Source organism: Desmodus rotundus, chromosome 9 (assembly GCF_022682495.2).
Source record: "Desmodus rotundus isolate HL8 chromosome 9, HLdesRot8A.1, whole genome shotgun sequence".
Taxonomy (NCBI): domain Eukaryota; kingdom Metazoa; phylum Chordata; class Mammalia; order Chiroptera; family Phyllostomidae; genus Desmodus; species Desmodus rotundus.
In genome coordinates this window covers 101,537,199-101,559,517 of record NC_071395.1, presented here as the reverse complement: position 1 = coordinate 101,559,517, position 22,319 = coordinate 101,537,199, and the positions used below count along the sequence as shown (strand labels likewise).

The following is a 22,319-nucleotide window of genomic DNA, read 5'->3' as shown; positions in this document are numbered from 1 at the left end:
CTCCCGGCCCCCTCAGCAGAAGTTGCTGCCTGTGCTCTCCTGTGTTTCTATAGTCCTCATGCTTTGCCCCATCCCCACAGAGTTTTTCGTGTGTGTGTAATCGTCTATTCTCCCATCAGCTCTCACGGGTGCTGGGGAAAGATTGGGAAGGAAACCAAAGGCACAGAGAACCCCCGTCTTGGACTGGACTCCAGTTTCCCAGCAAGTCCTAAATCTAAAGCCAAGCCTCCTCCCTGCTACGTCGGTTCCTGGGGCTCAGGGCCCTCTAGCATGAGGAGCACCCTCTGAGGCTGCGGGGACCCCTGCCAGGTCACCTGCCTGAACACCTGGAAGGAGGACTGCCTCTTTAGCTCCTTTTCAGGGAAGGAGATGCTAGGCCTGACCTGGCGGTCTGCAATAACCTTTTTTGCTTTTTGGTTCTTTTTTTTTTTTTTTTTTTAGAAGTCTTGAAACCTGGGGTAAAGCATTCTGCTATTTCCTGAGGACAATTTAAACCACACCTATTTTATATCAGTTTCCATTACCCTTCGTATCCCATCCATTCCTGAGCTATAGTAGGACCCCGATCTCAATCAGCGATCAGATGTGGTACTTTACTGCCAGTACTTACTCAGCTAAGGAGGACCCAGAATCTTGGAATTTGATGTGAGACTCCAACCACCCACTTTGGCCATTTCTATGTGCTTTCTGACCACCTCTGACCAAAGTTATTCACAAAAATTCTCAGGGCTTCATGGGTCCTGACTTATCCCTTCATAACCAGAAAAAACAACAACAACAACAAAAAAACCACCCACCAACCAAACCAAACCAAACCAAAAAAAGAGAAATACCAAAAAAAAAAGGGGGTGGGGGGAGGAGGAAGGGGTTAAGAGACAGAGATAGTAGAGGGCATGGGGAAAAACCAAGCACCCTAATCCAGACCCAGTGGCTACATCTGCAAGGGTCTCACCACAGCTAAGTTGAACTAGAGGACTTGCCTCAGTTTCTTTTCCTTAAATGAGACAGCTGGGCCTCAGCCCTATTTCTACAGTGACCACATCCTAGTGCAGGGTGTTGGCACAGCTCCTAGCCAGCCACAAGATGACAGAGTTACCTTCTGTCCCAGAGTCCTCAGCAAGGACCTCTCCCCTCTCAAACTCCCAAATTCTTGGCATGTCCCAGCCCCTGGGAGGAGATGACAAAATGCTATGTTTCTTTTATAACCAGAAAATAAGGAAGAGGGGCACTTAAAAAATTAAATTTTCATAGGAAAAAAAAATCTACCACTTATTTCAAAAACCTCATCCGAAATGGTTTGGGGAGCACCTGCTAATTTGGGCACCAGAAATGGCTAAGGACTAGACCAAGGTGTCAAGTTCCTTCTAAGTGCAATACCAGCTGAAGCCAAAATCAGACACTGACACGTTTTGTTCCATCCTCGAAGGGGCTACAGGCTGAAGCAGTGTGGCCCCCCAATATCTGGGTGCTCAGATGGGAGAGATCTCGTTCTGACTGCAGCTCTGCCCTCACTGTGGCGTGACCGCAGCCAACACCACGCAACCTCTCTGGCCCTGTTCTCCCATCAGGCAAGCAGGAGCACAACCAGGCCTAAATTCCCTCAAAGGGATGCTGCAAAAAACAGAAGATGAGATGCAAATACGCTTTAGTCTTCATCAGCTAGATTAGGTCAAACCAACTGTCGCCGAACTGCTCCCCCCATCACAATCCTTCAGGATTGAAGGTGGGGGGGAGGGAGCCTAGAAAGAGGGGGCTGCCCGGAAAAGAGGGCAGAGTGAGTTCTAGCCACCACTGTCCCCCGGGAAGGTGCACATCTGCACAAAGCCCTTTCCTTTACTAGGGACAGTCTAACCCAGCATGGACACCACCTTGAACAAACGGGGCCGGGGTGGGAATAAAACTGCCTGTACACGTGGGCAGCAGCTGCTGTGGGTCAGCACTGGAGTTGTGCTACCCACTGCGACCTACCTCAGTTAGAAACATCCCCTGAGAAATCTCACAAGTGAGCGTAGTGGAAATAGGAACTCACCAGCTTATCCCTCATGGGCATACCGGAAAGGTCTGGGTAGTGGAATGTGCTCTGCAACTGTGTGATTATGGTTATAGGAGAAGCAGCATTGAAAAGTCACAACGGTTGCTTGTGGTTGGAAGATGAACTGGTTTCATTTCTGGAAAGTACCCCTCTCAGATTTGGGAAATGGGGAGGGAAATAAGACAATCGGCTCTCCTATCTGAGAAGAGACGCCCATATCATGACAGGCCGTGACAAAGCAGCAGGCTGCCGGGGCACTGGCTGGGTGGCTGCGGGAGGGTGGAGTGTCCTGTTTACAGCACTGTGGGGTATTATCGGCCCATCGCATGCAGCAGCCTCCGCGGCTCAACCACCTGGTGAAGTACCTTGGCACGGGGCCAGGCCATTTCACCGTGTAGCTGATCGGTGGCGGATGCTTTGGTTCTTGGGCAACAGCAAATGGAAAAAACAAAACAAAACAGCACACACCGGAGATAAGAAGCCTTAGGTGCTATCTTCCAGAGCCACTTGGCCCTGTCTCCCAACTGCTGCATTTTTATGGCTTTGGGGAGAGGGGACCCTGAGCGCAGAGGACCATCAGTCAAGTGTCTGTGCCCTGGGGAGCAGAGCACACAGACCACAGATAAGACACACAACCACGACTGGCCAGGGTGCCTGGCACACCACAGTGGACCGACTGATTCCTCCAGTAAGCAGATTTTGAGCACCCACCACAAGCCAGCTCTGCGATAAGCACCGGTGACACAGGAGGGGTAGGGTAAGAAGCTGCTGACAAGGTTGACACCATCCCTAAGCACCTGAAGTTACCCCAGCCAACACCTCTCCAGAAGGATCACCACGTTGCCTCTGCTGTTCTCTCGTATCCCTGGCTGGAAATCTGCTCAGGCCCGGCCACACCAGCAACCCCCCACTCCCAGTACCCGAAGGAGAACGATGACAGCTCTTAGAAGAAGGGCAAGAAGGGGTGAGGGGAAGGAGGAAGGCAGCAGATGACACAGGAAGTGAGGTGTTTGTGGCTGGCTGCCCTTCTGACCTTGGCAGAGATGGACTGTAGGGTGGAGATCAGGTCCTGACCAAAGGGTCCTGGCTGAGCATGTAAGGGGCTACTTCATTTATTTTACCCTCATGTAGGAGAAGCCTGGGAAATAAGACAAGCCTGTGCTCCACCCATCCTCCATTAGCATGAGGCGTAGTGATCCTAAAATACCCACGGACTACAGAAGGAAGAGAAAGACAGCCAATGAGACCTCACACATGGCAAGAGCTCAACAACCAGCAGGTCCAACAAACAAGTTATGAGTCACTTTCTCATGTCGTTGGGCTTTGAAGCATTGGCACTAGTCTTCTCGCCTCCCCCTTAAAGAGAAAAAAAACCCCTTATGTATAACAGAAACTATACATATGTTGGAGGAAGTAAGAAAATGCAGATGAACAAAAACTGAAAAACAAAAACCATGCATGCCCCCACTCAGGGATCACCCCTGTGCACATCTTTCCTGGTCTCTCTTCACACACATATGCATGCATACACATTTTTAATAAAATGAGATCACATTATACACATTTTTCTATGATCTGCTTTTTTCAGTCACTGATCTTCACTTAGGAAGGACAAGCAGGCTGGGCAGGAGGGCCCCGGAGGATGAGGCAGGGCACATGGTCTGCACATGGAAGGAACAGGCCCTGCCCTGCCCCATCCCTTAGCTGTGATGCGGCGGCTTGGAAGGGGAGGGGGGAGGTATCTGGAGAAGAGCAAAGTAAGACAGGGATTCAGAATTTCTAAACATTTCCCCAATAACAGAGTTGCAGTAAGTAGGGGAAGTCCCTCCTCGCAGCTTCGCAGGGATTATTTTTCCATTTCTGTGCATTTGTGGGGATTAAACCGTGCAGTCTTCTGAGCTCCCGTGCTCCGGCACTGCTTAAGTGCCTAACTGAGGGACATGTGGGTTTTGGAGGGAAGTTGCGGTCAAACCGAAATCCCCAATATGACTGTATAAGAGTTAGAAGCCCTCCTTGGAAAGCCCAAGGAGACCCCATCCATCCCAGCTGGGAAAATTAAACTTGGGCCTTGGAACACTTCTTTCAACACCAAGCCAGAGCTCATTTCAACCATAATAGGGAGAAGAAACCAAAGAAACTAGATTAAAAAGGAAGAAGAAATAAACAGTAACATCACGTTTCCCTTACCAGAAGCCTTACCCAATGAGAAAAAAGTGATGAGATTTGTATATGCATGAAAAACTTCTCAGGCAGACCCTCAATTAATTACTGACTCCATATTTAAGTGTGTAGCTCAAATGAAAGCATTTCGGGCTATGTGTCTGACTCCCCAGGGTGCAGACCACATCTGTAGACAGCTGGAGAGGACAGTCAGGACCGCCCACCTGGAGATGTCATTGTGGGCAAAGAATAAGGAATATACTAGCTCTTTACCATCAGGAAAGAGGAGAGGGAGGTCGATCCCTGTGTGCGTGGGTGAGCAGGACGAGTAGATGGCAGCTACTTAAACTTCGTGTTCAATTCTCAAGTAGCTGCAGTTTGAAGAAAAGGAAGTGGGGTGAACTTTTCACCTTTTATCTGAATCCTCTGAAGAGTTCTGTAGGATTCTGACATTCTTAAAACAAAATACTAGCAATTACTGATTGGAACAGGCTTTCCTTTGGAATCGGTTTGGCCTTTGCAAAAATAATATAAATAGTACATAGCCTATCTCCCTAAAAAATATAATAAAATAAAAAACTAAATAATCCTCCTCCTCCTCATTCTGCAGTTTTCGGGAGCGATGAATTTCTGGGTGGCTTATAAACTCAGAGGACAGGCATAAACCGTTCAGTATCTTCATTTCTCACAATGATCCGATGCCTGCCTGTCAAGTAGAGAAGAAATCACAACACCCAGTCAGCTCTTAGGTAGTCTTTTAAGGAAGAACCAGAGATTGAGGAGATTCATCTGCAACACCTACCGGGAGAGGACAATTGTGGTTGAAAGTGCACCCCGATTTCTGTTCTGAATGCGTACACCCCATACCATCTCATCAATTCTCCTCTGCAAAAGGGGGCAGAGCTTCCGACTGTTACAGGTTGGGGGGCCACGGTACACCCTCATGTAGACAGGTGAGCTGGCTTCTCCAATGCCACAGAGCAAATTGAGACGCAGGCCTTTTCCCGACAGAAGACTTTTGAAACTGCATTTCCCACCCTTGCGTTTTATTGGCAGACTCAAGCGTCAAACGACTGCCTGACGGCCTAGTTCCGGGAACCACTCCGCAGGTCAGAAGGGTTCTCTTCCTTCTGGCTAGGAACCAGGCTGACCACACATACCTGGGTCTTGGGAACAGTGTTTAACCCACTGGCGTGGGGGGGGGGGGGGAGCGGGGGACAATTAAGATACAAGGGATCCCTTTTCTAGTGAAGAAAGTGGAAAGTGAGTGCAAAGGAGGAAACAGAATTACAGATAACTTCCAAATAGTCAAAATAATTTTCCTTTGAACCATGACTTATCTTTAGCTCCACCCAACCTGCTTTCTCCCTGACCTCAAACTTCCAGACAAAAATGAATGTGTGAGCCACCAATACTCAATTTAACGGTGGCCCATGTCACACACAACACTTCCACTTTGACAGAATGTGATAGCCCCATTTTGTTGCTTTCCCCTCAGTGATTCCAACCCTCCCCCCCAATTTTTTTTATTCTTTTGAATTACTCATGTCAGTACTTACATCCATTAGTGTTAACTCAGAACTGGCTTCACACAATTCCCAACAATGTCCCAACCAGGAAGCCATCGATGGGTGTCAGAACTACCGGGAGAAAGGTTGGGGGGACAGAGTGTTTGCTTAACGCCAGAGTATCACCCCGTTCACCGATTATTAAGAGAATTTTTTAGTATTATTTTAAATACATGTTTACAATGGGAAATTTGATGATCACTACCTCCAGTCGTCACACTTGGCTAGTAATGGACATTCTGTGCTTCACCCATGAAATGCTCTCGCCAACATGTTTCATTTGAATCCAATCAGGTCCTACACCTAACTTCTCGCTTGCATGAAATACAGGGATAGAGGAACAAGTTAGGTGTCACCATGAGGAAAAGAGAAAAATCACCTAGAAGACAACTGGACCACTTTTCAAGTCACTAAATCAAATATATGGTGACGGAAGACGATTTGACTTTGGGCGGTGGGCATGCAATGTGATATACAGATTATGCATCACAGAAATGTACTCTGGAAACCTATGTGACACTATGAACCAATGTCACCCCAATAAACTCAATAAAAAAGAAAATAATTTAAAAAACCCCAAACGATCAAACAAAAAACAGGGATGGGAATGGAGTTCTAGACAGACTTTTTAAAAAAGATATAACCAAACAAGAACCTTGACACTGGATCCTGGATCAAAAACCAAAACCAAAACAAACAAACAAAAAAGCCATCAAAGGGGAAACTGAACATGGACTGGCTCTGAGATAAGACGAGATGGACTTAAAAATTGTTTCTCTAGTGTGATAATGAAATTGTGATGATGTGGAAGAATGCCCTTATTCTCAGGAGATGCTGCTGAAGAAAAGGGCAAAGCGTCATGATATTTGCAACTTATTTTCCTGGTTCACCAAAAAAGAGCATATGGATGCACGTATGTATGTATGTCTAGACACACATATACATGCTAAGCGAGATTAGGCAGTATGGCTACAGTGTCAAACTCATTTTCACTGGGGGTCACATCAGCCTCACGGTTGCCTTCAGAGGGCCGGAAGTAATTTTAGGACTGTATAAATGTAACCACTCCTTAACTAGGGGCAAGGGACTCAGAGCTGCCACCGGGTAGAAACACGGTGCTGGGCCGGATTGGTGCCGGGCCGGACTGGGCCCGTGGGCCTTGTGTTTGCCGCCTGTGGTCTACAAGCTATCAGTGAGTCTAGGTGATGAATAAGTGCTTGCAACTTTTCTGTAGGTTTGAAATCTTTCCAAAATACAGTTGTGAGAAATTAAAAAAAAAAAAAAAACTGGCTTAATTTGGGAAGATAAAAATTCAGTTCGCTCCTCAGCAAGGATCTAAACCCTTTGGCATTTCAATCTTGGCAAATCGTAGTCAAGTTCACTTGGGTCACTGCTCTGGATTTCTAATTCGGGGAAAGAGAAGATGGGCAAGAAGAAATGAAACAGTGAATGAGGCTTAATCTGAGGCAAGGAATTGAAAGATGTAAATCAGTACAAGGTGAGAATAGAGATACTAAGTGAAGGAGACTTTAAACCTTAAAGAGAAGTGTCACGTCATCCCAGGAACGAGAGCAAGACTGGGGGCAGAATTAAGGGGGTTCCTATAGGCCCAGAAACACAGCTGAAGCTGGATATAACCTCATATATGTCCAGCCAAGTCACCCCTGAGCATCCATTTGCCGTCACTGTTCTTCGAAAGGAATGCAGAAACCAGATAAATCCTAGGGAAGAAGGACAAGGATGGCTAAAGGAAAAGCAGGTGGACCCCAGGAGAAAGGCAAAATGAATTAGAATTTATCAGTCAGTCTTCTGAGTGGGTGCGAAAATGAAGGGCGTTAAAAAGACTAGTTAGGAGAGTCTAGCTGGGTAAAATGAAGAACTTGCTCCTCAGAAGTGAATGAGGAAAACTGTAGAATCTACCAAAGAACAACTCCAGGAAGAGATGTCTCAGTGTTCACCCCCAGAAGGCAGGATGTTACATTGCAACAGCCTGAGCCTCCGCTAGTTCTAGAATTCCCCAACCATTGAAGGGTAAATAAGAGATGGTTCCTGACCAATTCAGCTACAATGAAAGCTGGGAGTCCATGCTATTACCTGGGGCAACATAAGGGGCGGGGGGGGGGGGGGGGGCCCAAAGTCAAGGGGAGACTTGCTGATTAAACAGCTGTGTTGTGGGCACCCGGATGATCTCTGCCACCTCCTCCCCCAAGCAGGGGAGTATAAATAGTGCTGAATTTACCTGTGGCAAGCCACAAGCAGGTCTGATCACATGATGGGGCCAGCCTGCAGTAAACACCTGGGAGACATCAGCGCTCAGAGGGCAGGTTTGCTCACTTGCTACACCTCACTAGTTTGGAATCTGTCAGGACCTCTGCTTTTATCTCTGATTCTGATTCATTTTGTCCTGGACTGAGAGTGGCGAGCAGGGCCATAGGGAGCAGTTGTCAGTTATGTTTCTCGGGGAAGGTACAGTCACAGAATTTGCTTTACCTTCAGGGTCTAGAATCCTATTAGGGTCACTCCGCTCAACCCTCACAGCCTTGAAAAGCTATGTGGACCATTTAGTCCCCCTGCAGAAGTCCTCTCTCGTCATCTCCATCTCCTTATTCAGGTCTACCCCGTGTCCCTAGCTTCAAAGAGGAGATACCCAAGAGACCACTACACCCCATCAAGCGGTTCCCCACCTAGCCCCTGACGTTCTGGAACCAATCCAGCCTGACCTCAGCTCAGGGGCAAACTCCCAGGCTGGGTCCTACAGGTGGAAAAAGCCCACAGTGCGCTGGGCAACCTTCCAGGCCAGCCTCTGCTCTTGCCAGTTGTTCAGATCTCCTGGGGGAGGCTCAAAGGTTGTATAGTGCCTCAACCTTAGATGGCCCCTCCACAAAGAGCGCTGCAAGGTCCGACACTGGGAACATCTGTCCCACTGTTAGCATGTGCCCGAGCACTGACGACTTCATAGCAGGATGCTTGTCAGCTCACCTCACCACACGTGCTTCCAGTCACTGACGGGAGTCACACCATCTTCCCCTGTGTGAGATGGGCTTTGTGTCTGCTTTTAAATCAAGGGCTGCTTAACGGTAATGTCACCTTCTTTTCTAAGTCAGGTAAAGAAAAGGCTTATCCCCCTGAAGCAAAGGGAAACAGTTTGGAATATTAGTTACCAAGACGTCCTATCCATGCCTCTAAGAACTGAAGGAAAAGGCCAGTTGTCACTGTCCCCTCTAAGCAGACCGCTTTGGCCATTTTTGCAGCTGCTCCAATGCAGACCTGCAAGCTGCAGACAACCCCGCGGATCACCACCCTCTGCATCATGACCCGATTCTGGATGCCCATCCACCCAGCACTTATTCTGGGGTACGACAGAGCCAAGAAGAATCAGAGAAGAGTGGGGACAGCAGATATAACTTGGTAACTGACGAAGGACAATCTAAATACGTAAGGTGGGTAATAATATATAGTAAACACTCATGGGTACATTTTACGTAACTGGCTGGAGCCCATGAAAAAAATTCCTTGATGCCAACTTAACCACAGTCTTACAGCTCTAGGGTAGCTGCAGGGAGGCAATTCAGGTAAAGAACACACACTAATGCGGAAAGCTTTTTAACACCTTTTTCTACGTTAAGAAATATAGTAGAGCCCTGGCTGGTATGGCTCAGTGAATTGAGCACTGGCCTATGAACCAAGAGGTCACTGGTTCAATTCCCAGTCTGGGCACATGCCTGGGTTGTGGGCCAGGTCCCCAGTTGAGAGAGGCAACTGATCGATGTTTCTCTCCCTTTCTTTCTCCCTGCCTACCCCTCTCTCTATAAATGAATGAATGAATGAATGAATGAATTAGAAGCACAGTACGACTCATTTACCTACCCTAATCTGGAAATAAGAGGAAATACCAGTAAGCAAAAATGTCAGGAATAATTCAAGTGCCTTAATGGAGCACAGATGGATGTATAAAATGTGGTTTGGTGCGAGAAGAGAGGAGCCGGGAAATAAAGATCAGTGCCTGAACCTCTAACTCCGTCCGCTTAGCAGTGATGACCGGATCCACCCCTCCCTAGGCCCTGTGGTAGGAGGAAGGTTTCATTGACTAAGAATGAGGCATGCCTTTGTATTTAAGTTGGAACTCCTGTCCACTTGGTAAGACACGCCGCAGTAAACCATACAGGCTCCTGTGCGTTACAAGGCAGTGAGTACGACGAATCAACTGAGAAAACTGTCTGGCCCAGGCCCACAACCTGGCATCGTTTTCTAAACCAAATTCAACTCCTTCCCCTCCCCTCAGATCTCTACTGTAAAAATGCATAGTAGTATTACTCCTTTTGGTTTCATGTATTATAAGAAAGGAAGGGAGTAGAGTGAAGAGCACCGGAAGCGTTTTTCTTAGAATAAGGATGCAGTTTTCCCCAAAAAGGCACCTGGATCCCTGCATATGCCTGGTCGAGTTAGTGGACTGCCGCAGCCCTACCGACCCCTCCTCTGGGTTGGTGTGGGGAATGGACTGGGCTCGGACACACAATGGTAGGCACCCCGTCATTCTCAGAATCTGATGCCCACCTTGTTCAGCTTGACTTAGTAATGACAAGATGGAGTGTCCTGAGAGGTGGCTTACTATAGCGGTCAGTCCCTGGGCCCAAATCCTGCCTCTGCCCCAATGTTCTACATGAACTCAGATGAATCACTGACTTCTTGGGGCTTCAGCTGATCCGTCTGTTAAATGGGAAGAATGGGAGATGTTATAAGGATGGCAGAAGAAAACTTCTACCATGGTACAGTCAAATCAGTTTAGCATATGTTCATTTTCTCAACTTTTTACTTGGAAATGACTTCAAACTTATAGATGCAAGAACACGAACAGTGCATAGAACACCCATATAACTTTGACCCAGATCCACCTGTTGTTAAATATTTGCCCCACTTGCTTTATCACTTGCTTTCATTCGTGTGCACTTTTTCTCACACACATATACATTCTCCCACATGCACACCTGAGACATACACATTCAGATACACACACACCATCCTTTGTTGGGTGTCCGTGTGATGTTCTATTTGAAAACAACAAGGGAGTATCAGAGGGTGGGAGGTTCAGGATGAAGAGAAAGCGAAACAGGCCTTGCTGCTTGGTGATGATTCCACAGCCCTGCTCCCTTCTCCCTGCCCCCAGTGCCAACAGCAAGCGCTCGAGTGTTCTGGTTTAGAGATGAACTATTACGTGGATGGGGACCAGAAAAAGTACTTGTTACACAAGATCCTTGGTTATTCTTGTCTTTTTCATTAAACAACAAAAACCACAAAAAACAACAACAAAGCATTTATATGAACCATGGAAATTGCTTTATTATACAGAGTAATTTTTATATTTGTTACAATGGGATTTTATTTTATGAAGTTGGAAAGTAACTGGGAAAAAAAGGTTCTACATAAGCATATGTGTAGTAGAATGTTAAGAATTCTACACAGAATCTGGTTTGGTAAGAAAGGTAAGGAGGTAAGGCTGCCTGCCCATAACCCCTGCTGAGAGGGTTAGGTAACCTCTATGAAGCAGGCCAGGCGATTCTCCATGACAGCAAGTCCCTAAATGGACAAGTCCCTAGATTGTCCTGAATTCAAGTCCCCTGCTGTCCCCCTTACTGGGCACAGGCTTGTCTTAGAAAGGCACTATCTCCAACCACTCCAGGCCCAGTTAACCTAAAGCTAGGAGCCGGAAACATGCTCAGGTGGTGGAGGGAGGGTCATGCTAGGGGAGTCAGGGGAAGGTCTGCACCAGGAATTCCCTACATGGAGGACTAAGTTGTCATCGAGATGGAATGCCACCTGCACCTACCCCTCAACATAGGAATGCACCACCCACATTGATTCCCAGTTGCTTTTGGGGGGTTCCATGTCATCACACATAAGACAGACACCCTTTCCTACTTGCTCCATCTTAAGAGAATCTCCACATGACCCCAAACTCAGGAAAAATGACCATGACCCCCAGAGGCAGGAAAACCCTGCCCGCCTCCTGGGCCCCATCTGTCCCTGGTTAGCTTTTCATTCCACATGGAAATTGCTTATCTCCGACCAGTTGGAAACACTCAAAAGCCACCACCACATTACACATATAATGTAATAACCACCACCTTCCAATTAGCCACACCAAGTGGATAGTCACTTATCGGGTGCTAAAGGAACAAACAGACTTCTATGAAGCCCGTTTTCCTTTCCAATTCTCTAATTCGGTCAACGGAACACATGATTTTTTGCTCCGGGAATACAGGTGGACAGCAGATGGGAAACCAAGGCCGGGCACGTGCTGGGCAGGCAGCAGAGGACGCCAGCTGGGGAGGACGTGCACAACGGGCCGTCCAGACTACATGGGAAGAGCTCTGGGGTCGGGGGCAAAAGGGCTTTCTTAGTCACACAGTTTTGGGCAAGTCACTTCCTTTCTTGGCCTCAGTTTCCTTATCTGCAATAACCACCAAATGCCACCTGCACCTGCAAGACTGACGTGCAGATGAATGAGAAACATTCGAGCACTGACGATGAGCAACAAAAAGCTAAACAATGGTACACACTGTCAAGAGCAAAGATCGATACGCTCTACTTCCCCGGAAGGTGCCGATGGATTTGGGGATCTACCAGAACTGGGATTCACAAACTCTCCCTTCCCACAGGGCACCTGTCACAGCTGCCTCCTGCGAGCACAGAACTACCCGGGATTCTAATAAGGACAAGTCCAGGTGCCGCTCGCAGCGCGAAACTGCGCACAGAGCCCATGGGTGTGACTCGCGTTGCCCTTCTCTCCCCAGGCTCTGAATCCAAACTCCGTAATACTGTGAAAGCTCTCTGGTTGCATCCCCTCTGTCATGCCAAGTGCTATCCACCTCCGCCCTCCACCCCAGTGTGTGTCATATCTGATGGGCATGAGTTACAAAGACAATCCCAGACAGGGGCCATGCGGCAGGTTTTGAGCCAGCCTGCAGGTGTGGGGCAGGGAGCGCACGTGTTATCAACGGTGGTTCTCTCACAGCCCTGTGGGCGATCAAACATCCACAGAGCACAGAAAACCCTTAAAGGGAAGGCAGTGTGCGGGGCAGGGAAGAGAAGAGAAGGGAGAAGGAGATGAGAAGCTGCCTTTCTTCTCTCCCAATCACATTTTTACACTTTTCAAAGTTCCCCCTGGCCGAGGGTTTGTAAACCAGTTTTACTAAACCACGGGGCCTGTGGTTGACAACTGCAAAGGCAGGGAACACAGACTCCATGGACGACAGGGTTGGCGTCCAAGGGCTGAGGAATGGTCATGAGCTTCTCTTCCCGGGATTTTCCCACGTGGTGGAGGGAGAGGAAGAGAAAAGGCAGTGCCTTGTACCACAGGATGGCACCTGGCCTGGGAGAGGGGCTTCCAGGCTGATCATACTTCTGAAGCCACTGAAGGGGCCAACAGACAACTCTGCTCCCTGGCCTAGAAAAGTCACCAGTTCAGGCTTCATCTTCCTGCCTTCTTTTGCTATACATATGCTTTAGCACTACTAGGAATTTGGTGCCAATCTATCTGCAGTGAAAGGACATCCAGTATTCATCTCCATCTCCTTGGCCTCTCACCCATATCCACATTTAAGCCTAAAGCCAGGTAGTGTGGCTCTTTTACAAAATCTTTATAAAACCGTAAACACTGGCTGTTTCCATGGATCAACCTGGTAACTAACTACCCAAATCACCCTCTGGCTTTATGTGTGTGGGGAAGAGAGTCTACCAGCCTAGCAATGACATCCATGGAAATGCCACGTCATTGCCACCAGCTGGGCTTCAAGCCCAATGACCAGGATGAATAGTGATTTAGAGAGAGAGAGAGAAGACTAACACTGGGGGTGGGGGGTGCTTATGAGTAGCTGAAGAGAGGTGTTATAAAGGGGGCACAGTGTATGGGGACCCAGAGTGGGAAAAACCACTTCAAGTGAGCCTGGGGGAAGTGTGCTCCCTCTCCCCACCCCTGCCGTCTTTCCAGCAACTCAATCCAACAAGTATTTATTGAGCACGACACTCCCCATCTGCCCTGGCCCTCCCTCTGCAAAAACACTCAAATCTGTTCAAGCTGCAGGGTGAGTTCCATTGCACTTAAACTTGAAACATGAGGTGCCTACCTTTTAAAAAGGCAGGCACACAATTTCCAGCATGAGGCAGAAGGGACTAAAGAGATCTGAGACAGTTAAGGAATACAGCTGACCAGACAAGGCCACACCAATGCCACTTCGGAAAGGGAAAGGAGAGGAGAGAGTAAAAACTTAACCTTAGGGAGAATAATATGATGTCCAATTAAAAAAAAAAAAAAGCCTACTCCAACCCAGTAATTCTCTAATTAACTCCACCTAACACTGCAGTATTCCTTCACCCTATGCTGCCTCCAGCTTGAACTTGTGTCTGATTCACTCTAGACATGTTAGTTACTTGCTTTCAGAGTTGTACATTTAATCCTACCTTTGCCTCTCAAGGAGGTTAGCCTCAGTGCTCTCCTGCATGTTTTCATTTAGGATCAGATGATAAGGGATTCAGGTGAGATAGCTGGTGGTAATGTGCACTAGGCTTGTTAACAGAGCCCCCCACCCCCCAAAAAGCCACCTGCCATTCACAAAGTAGGAAGCATGGGATCAAAGAAGAGGCCTCCCAAACTTACAATTCTGTACTGCCAAACACTGCACATTCCCTAATAAGTCATCTTCAGTCATCTCTGAGAGACACCGCCCCCCCCCCCCCCCCGCCCCGCCATCCCCTAATCATGGGCTTGCTACTTCAGATCAACCAAAACCCTTCAGGAAGACACCCTGGGGGAGTCTTCCCAGGCCTCCCCCAACCTCCACCCCTTTTATTAGGGAGCTGGAAGCAGAACTGTTAATGTGCAGGCAGGGCTGAGCCCAAGGCGCTCCATCCACCCCCGGTGTCAGCTGTCTGTGGCTCGTGAGAAGGGCAGGGTAAGTGTCTGTACACAGCCCGGACTGCAGTTCCAGGTTCCCCAGGGGCTGGAGTTAGAAGTTTTCCGATTATGAAATACTTTGATAGCATTCTTTTAAGTCTGCTAAAGCTACCTTTGATTAGCTATGGTGCTCCCACACAGCAAAAGTCAACTGACGCTTACTGGAGCCTGAGGATAAACATTCAAATGGCTCCAAGCTGGGCAGTCAGCTCTGTACTGACCCTGAGGAGAAGTGTGCAAGAGAAAGCAAAGTGCCAGGATGAGTTTTCAAAGCCAGGAGGTTTGATGGGGACCAGGAGCTGGAGGCCCGAGTGTGAGCAGCCAGCTGTGTAGAACCTCCCACCATGCAGCTGTTCCCAGCAATGGCCCCTTCCCAAGCTCCCCATGACTGGAGAGGAAATGGAGCACAGATAATTTATCACTTCAAATACAGTCCCAAACTCTTTTTTCTCTGAGATCAGGATTTGTTTTTGACCTAACAATGTGAATAGAATTGGCTAATGTTTGGTTAATTCATAACCCTGCAAACCAGATAATGGGAGCTCTCTGTGAAGATTCAATTCAGGAAAAGGTAGAAAGTTGACCAGCTTTCCCACTCATCTTTCCTCTGTTTCTACCTTTCCCCGCTACTTCTTCTATTCATCTCAGAGGGGAGTAAAACTCATTAACCCATGGAGAGATTGTCCCATCTCACTAAACTAAATTCCTGGTGGGCACCCATCTTGGCTCTGAACTGGGAAGGAAGCACAAAGGTTTTCCCTTCCAGCCCCTTCAGAGGGCTCCTGTGGAGTGCGAGTAAGCCCAAGGAAGTCTAATAAAGCATACGTATGCGCTAGTGTCAAATAGCATTTGATATATAGCGTCCATACGAGCTCAGAACCAGCCCTGGCCCCGGAACATGCCACACCCTAAAGTCTGAAGCCTCCGGCACAGAGGCTCTCCCTGGGAATCCAGATGAGGAAGCACAATTTCTAACAGTTCCATTAAGATCAAGGAATAGCATATGTAGCCTTAGTGCCCCGTTCAGGATAACCTGGCAGAAGATGCAAGGACCGTGTCCTGTGGCTGTGAAAGCCCACCGACCACTTGGGTAACGCTCATTATTTTATAATCCTCCTTCAAATTTTCTGGAGACAAATCTGTATCTAGAACCAGAGAGAATGATGCTGTCTTACCACCACACCCCACTGCTGTTTTCACCCCTCCTCCACAGACCTCAAATGGTTGAAAATATCCTAGCTCTATGTTACATAAGTGGAGAACATCCCATATGTACATAAATAATCTTTTACTATCCAAAATACAGAAGAACACATAGACCCACACTCCTCTGGGTACCAAGGAATACAGCAGTTAGGCAGCGTGGCCCCCAATTTCAAGGATGCCATTGCTGATGATAACACTGAAGACTCGGATACTTCAGCAGTGCATTTTGCTGACCGTGTGCCTGGTACTAGCAAAGCCGTCAAAAGCACGTTAGCAGTGCCAGGCTGGGAAGTGCCTGGTGGTTAATGTTTCCCACACAGAAGCTGCCTCACTCACAGGGTTCTGAAGGACAACTGTAGCTCCTAATGGATTTTAACTGCACCCCCAAGCTTCACGATATCAAGATGGCTCTTTGGCATAGAAAAGTTACCCTCTAAAAACTTAAATAAATGGTGCATATATCTGTATTTGTATAAAACATTCGTGGATAGAAGGACTCAGTATATTAAAAATGATGTCATTTCCCCCCAAACTGGTCTACAAATTAAACGCAATTCCACTTACATTTGGGGAGGCGGGGAATAGCGGCAGTCTATTCTAATCTCCAGACTGTTTCTGGCACCAGGGTCCAAAAGGAACATGGTTTGCTGAGGGCTTCCTCTCGGCGTCTCCTATAGGCAACCTCCTTCTATGTGGTTCCACACCTATCTAAACCCCCAGCATCCCCCAAGAACTCAGTTTTCAAAGCAATGCATGGAAAGGAATTTAATAACTACCAATAGCATTGCTAATAACAATGCTGCCTTATGTTCACAGAAACGACCATCCGGGAGAACATAATCAACATTTAAAATAAACCCTTTCCACGTCCCTGTGGGGAAGCCAGCGTTTTAGAGCAGCCACGAGTACTGCCAGCTCACAGTGATCTGTTCAGAAAAATAAACGATAACAACAAAAATCCAAAACAGGAGACGAGCCGAAGGTAATTTCCATCTGGTTTTAAAATGTGTTCACTGCAGTTATGAGTTAAGTTTGCAAGGTGAGTAGGTGGGAAGGGTGGATAAATTTGCCTCACGGTTACGCTTTTACGTAAATCCAAATGAGTTTATGTCTACTGAACATATGTCACCTGAAAGCGGAGGGGACAGGCAGCCTGGATTCACATGTGTCGATCTTCCACAAAGACCGAGAACTGGCTGGAAGCTGATAACCCCTTTTATGTACCCCTAAAACATGCATGGGGACACAAGCCTGTTAGTTCTCTTTACGACCTTAGGATTTAAACAATGTTTCTGCCCATGATTCCTATATAAAGATCAATCTCATACATACAGGAATCACGGTCAGGAACATGGTTTAAGACAAGAATAGGCCAGCTTCTTCTGTTAAGTGCCATTTATTTTTGTCTTTGCAGGCCAAGTGGTCTCTGTCACAACTACTCTACTCTGTCATCGTCATGCAAAAGCAGACAGTGACAATACCTCAGTGAAGGAGCAAAGCTGTGTTCCATTAAAACTTTATTTACAAAAACAGGCAGAAGCCTGGATTTGGCCTACAGGCCCTAAATGTCACGCCCTGGTGTAAGACGGTTCTGGTGGTCAAAGGAGGTACAGAGGCAGGATTTGGCTCCCCCAGCACCCAGCCGGTTCCAGTGGAGGAGAAGCTGCAAAGCTGGCTTACATATTAGCTTCATTCTAGGGATATGGAGACAGAGACACTTAACAGGCTAGGAAGACTGGAACCCCAAACAATTTTTACCTCCTAGTCGCACTTCCCATCGTCAGTAGTCCTGGAAGAACATAAACATTAACAGCCTCCAAGAGACATAAGACACAAACGAGAATTTAATTAAAGGAGCAACTGCAGTAAGACATTTATTCTGGGCTTCTATTACCCACTAGTGGCTCTTAGCTTTCTTAGAGTTGACCTTTATTTTTCTCTCTATTCCGTCTTCCACACCCCTGGCCCGGGCTCATAAAGTGAAGCCATTCCTCACTTTATGAAGACATCCCTTATGGACGGATGGCCACAGAAGGTAAATCCTGCTCTTTACGACAGAACCCTTTTTTACAAGGTCTAATGTATCTTGTCAAGAACATGACAGGGTGTGTGGTGGAGAGAGAACTGCACAGCACGGAGCACTACATCCCTGTACGATGGGAAACAGAAACGATGACGACACCTAATTGTTCCTGAAACTCAGTCCCAGCTCACCTGCCTTTTTAAACAGTTGGGTTTCAGAGCTCTGTTTTAAAAAAGCTCATTTTGAAAGATGAGGGAATAAAAGTGCAAAAGGAGGCCCTGAAATTCTGAAACCTGCAGTACTGGTTTCAGACCAATACGGGTTTGCTCTTTGAAGCCTGAAAAGGCAATGCGCTCCCGCCAGCAGTGCTCTCGCCTTGGCTAGGTGGCGAGAAGGACAACGTCAGCAGCAGCGAACACTTTTATAGCACCTTCTATGGGCCAAATACTGTTCTAAGCACTTTATATCTACTACCTCATTTGATTCTTATCGTGTTCATATTATTCACATTTTACAGACGAGGAAACTGAGGCACAACAGTTAAGTAACTCCCTCCAAACCACATAGCTAGTAAATGGCGGAACCTGGATTTGAAACCCAGGCATTCTGGCACCCAAAGCCATTCCCTTAAAGGTTTATGACTGCAAAAACATTTCCTTCTATCACATATGGCCTAGAATGGAAACGTTCTGAACACACGTAAAGGTTAAAGTTAACAAGCAGAAGACCTGATGTGCTTCCAAACCAAACCCAAAACCAGGTACATTCCCTTAACATCTGGCCACAAAGGAGTCACCAGGCTCAGGCTACTCTTTCCTTCTATCTTTCCTCTCCCCTGCTGCACTGAAAATCTATAGATAATCTTACCACACACAAGGTAAGTGCCTTATTAATGCCTCTAGGATAGTAATAAGTGAAGAAATAATCCATCAGCCCAATCCCTAAGCAAGAGACCACTGACCTTGCCCTAAATCATTTGACAGGTAACGCAGAACTCTAGTTTCCTATGTTTTCACCGGTGTCTTAGGGACCCCGGCCCTACAAAAGAACAGGCCAAGTAAAGAACCAGTCATCCAAACCTACACTCATCTCCTTTCCACAGCATCTGCCAGTGTTTGTCTTTTTAATACAAGGACTACGGTAGGCACAGTATAACTGCTCTAAAATATTACTGCTAATGGATTTCCAGCTACTACACAGGCAGGCTTCCTGTTGATTTCTACTAAAAGTGACTAAGGTTCTGGTGCTTGCTGTTATACTAAGTTCCCTGGACTCCAAGGAAGCCCAAACAAAACCAACAGGTTTGTAGTTCCGTGGTTTACTTTACAGCTCATGAGAGGTATGAGTTTGGGCATTACTTTGCTATATACCGCCAGTTCTAGGCATATTTTTACTAGTTGGTCACCATCGTGCTACCAGATTTGCCCAAGTTTCTGCATTCCAAGATGCAATGCTAACATTTACAATAAGGTCCAGACAAACTTGGACTTTCTATTTCAGAGACTCTCTTAATCCCATTCTTACCTAGAAGGCACTGTAACAGATATACTTTCCGGAGGGGGATGTGCAGCAGCTAAGCCTAGTAATCACAAAAAGCTCAAGGAACTCTGGTTTGCAGAATGTCACTGTAACTGTTAGATGGCAGGGACCATGACTTTTGTACATTTGGTAGACTTGGAGGCTTTGGAAGTGTGCAACGATCTTTTCACATATGGTGTGAATCAAATGCAAGTCTCACTTTCAACTTACTGCCAACCTCTTCATGCAAGTAGGTTAAGCTCCTTTTCCTACTCCTAACTGCCTGTATTGGGGGGGGGGGGGCATCATAGCTATGAGTGTGAAAGTCAGGTAAGCTTACTCCTCTGTAGTTTCCCCACATCCACATCAAGCTGCTATTAAGACACCATTTCAGTGCTGTTCAGAAAGTGGGGGTATCTGCCATAGTGTACTTGATTGTAGCCCTCACCCCACTGCCACGTTGGCTGGCAATACCCAGGACAAAACGACCGTGGTAGGGAGAGGAGGAAAAGCAGGGTGCCAACTGCCCAGGTCCCTCTCTCTCACACTCACACACACGATGGTTGGAATGAGACAGCCATATTAAGGTCAGTGATGTGGGAACATACAACTTCTGGGACACAACAAGAAGAATGTAGGGAATGGGAGCGGAGCGTTTGTACCTATTCAAAGCCGTTAAACTAACTTATTCCAACGACTCAGATGAAATCAGCTCCAGGAGGTAGCATAGAGGGAAGAGCACGAAAAGTGCCGGGGAAAGGAACTCCAGAGCTATAGAGCGGGATGCTGGGGCCAAACTCAAGTACGAGAAGTAACACATGGCTCCGCTGGACTCTCCTCTATGCCCTTCCCCCTCCCCATGCAGACGCCCAGCGCCCACCGGCTCCTGGCTCCAGCGCCATCCCTGCACAAGGCGCCCCCATCAGACGCCACTTACTTCTTCCTCACACCTCGCCGCTACCCCTGCATCTTCCACTCACCCCCACACGACACCTCTGCCACTTTTCGGTTACGCCCCCAAAGCCAGCCTCCATCTGCCAGGTCCCTCCCCTCGGCTCCCAGCTCCAACACCCAGGACACAGACTCGGCGGTGCACCCCGAGTTCATGGCTCCTCGCTCTCGCTCCCTCCGCCCTCTCAGACTTTGTGCGACCCTCTTTCTCTTTCCTCGCCCCCCGTCCACTTTCCCCTCACACTTCCCAATGCCCCTCCCCCCACCACGCGGCCCCCTCCCCCAACGGCTCCTCCCCCGGCACCCGCTCCAGGCCCAGCTCACCTGCGCGGCCACCCCCGTCCCGGCGCTGGTGCGGCTGCTGCAGCTGGAAGGGGACTGTGGCCCTGAGCGGCTGCAGCCCAGCCCGGGGGGAGCCGGCGGGGGCTGGAGGAGAGCAGCCCCGCCGGAGCCCCCCTGCCCCTCCACGCCCCGGGCCCCAGGCACCTCCGCCTCTACCGCCCGCTGCGGCCCCCGCCATTGCCCGCCCGACCGCCTGCCTGCCTCGGCCCCACAGCGAGCCCCGCACAGCCCCCAACCCCCGTTGCGGCTGCTTATCAGCCCTACGAGGTGGAGACCGGCCCCCTTAACCCGGAGCTCTTATTGGCCTACGGATTCCCAGACCTCTCCTCCCAACCAATCCTCGGCTTGATCGTCCCTTCCCAGAGGATAATTGGTCAATATGCTTAGAGATCCAACCCCAAACCCCACCCCCAGCACACCCCTGCCCGCTTTCGCACGTCCGAGGGGCTGCTGATTGGTCTGCCCAGAAGAGGGCTAGTTCTCCGGCGCCCCCAATGAAAAGACGCAGAAAAGGGGAGCGTCACACCCAGTCCCAGGTAGTATGCAAATATGTCACGTGACGTCAGACTGAGCGGGGGCGGGACCAGGCGTAAGATGGAATCAGGCATTGAAATCATCATGGGGGGTAGGGAGGAGTGTCAAACTTTCAGAAGTTGAGTCCTCGCAAGCACCAAGAAAGCGATAATTTCAAAAATCATTACTTTTGGTTTAATCTAAACACAGGTTTGAACTCTCAGGATCTCAGGGCTGCTTGCAAGCTCCAAAGAGTCTACAAAGTAATGCAAAGTTTGCACATATTTGCATGTGATTTGCATTATATGGCTACCGAACCTCATGTGACACCACATTTGTCTTTCTCCACGTTTCCAAGTTCGTACTTGGTGTTGGTCCAACCTAAAAAGAAAAAAAGAAAAAAAAAAAAAAGCTGCTAGCCCGGAAATTAAATTACGACTGTAAAAGAGCAGGAATTTCTCTTCAGAGTCGTCCATTTCCAGTCTAGCTCAGCAGAGTGGTAGGAATAAAGTGACTGAAAAACTTACTCAAATTTGCAAGGTGACTCCATGCTAAATCCTGGTCTTCTCAGTTCAATACTCTCTGACCTACAAGTCAAAATGAGATTGGATAGTCCCCAAAGAGAATGCATGCAGTTGTGAAAATCACATACTAGAATATATAAGAAGATATTTGGGAAAGAAAACAGCATTTAAGTTACTATTAAAAAGTATTATTCTTCAAAAGAAAAAATATTACCCTTGGTATTTATTAATCATTTTGCTCTATAAATGGACAAAGCAAAAGGCAATCAACCCTGGATTGTCTGCGGTAAGGGACCATCCAAATAATTGGACAATTCCCTCCAGATTTATATTTAGCTGTGAATTCTAATTTTGATCTTGCTACAAATTTATCTTTCTATTTCTGTTTTTGCCCAGTTTAATGTTAAAATGAAGATATTCCCTGAAGCCATACTAACTAATCAGAGACAAGCAAGTAATCTGGGAGCATGCTGCAAGGCAAGAAGAGGTTATTCTGGGATTAAATATTGAAAGCAGATAATACCCAAAGTGG

The 22,319-nt window shown here is 47.7% G+C and overlaps 1 protein-coding gene across 2 annotated transcripts in view; it reads right to left on the bottom strand.

Annotated features, from left to right (window-relative positions):
• Window positions 1-20,974, bottom strand: part of FAM117A (family with sequence similarity 117 member A) — a 41,348-nt gene extending 20,374 nt beyond the window's left edge. The window contains exon 1 of one of the 2 annotated variants that reach the window (XM_053910921.1): window positions 20,733-20,974. In XM_053910921.1, the coding sequence (XP_053766896.1) occupies window positions 20,733-20,928 (196 nt within the window). In that variant the 5' untranslated portion in view covers window positions 20,929-20,974. Of the gene's footprint in view, window positions 1-2,829; window positions 2,916-20,732 lie in introns of those variants that run through there. The other variant, XM_053910922.2, reaches the window with a different exon arrangement.
• Between the last annotated feature and the right edge of the window lie 1,345 nt (window positions 20,975-22,319).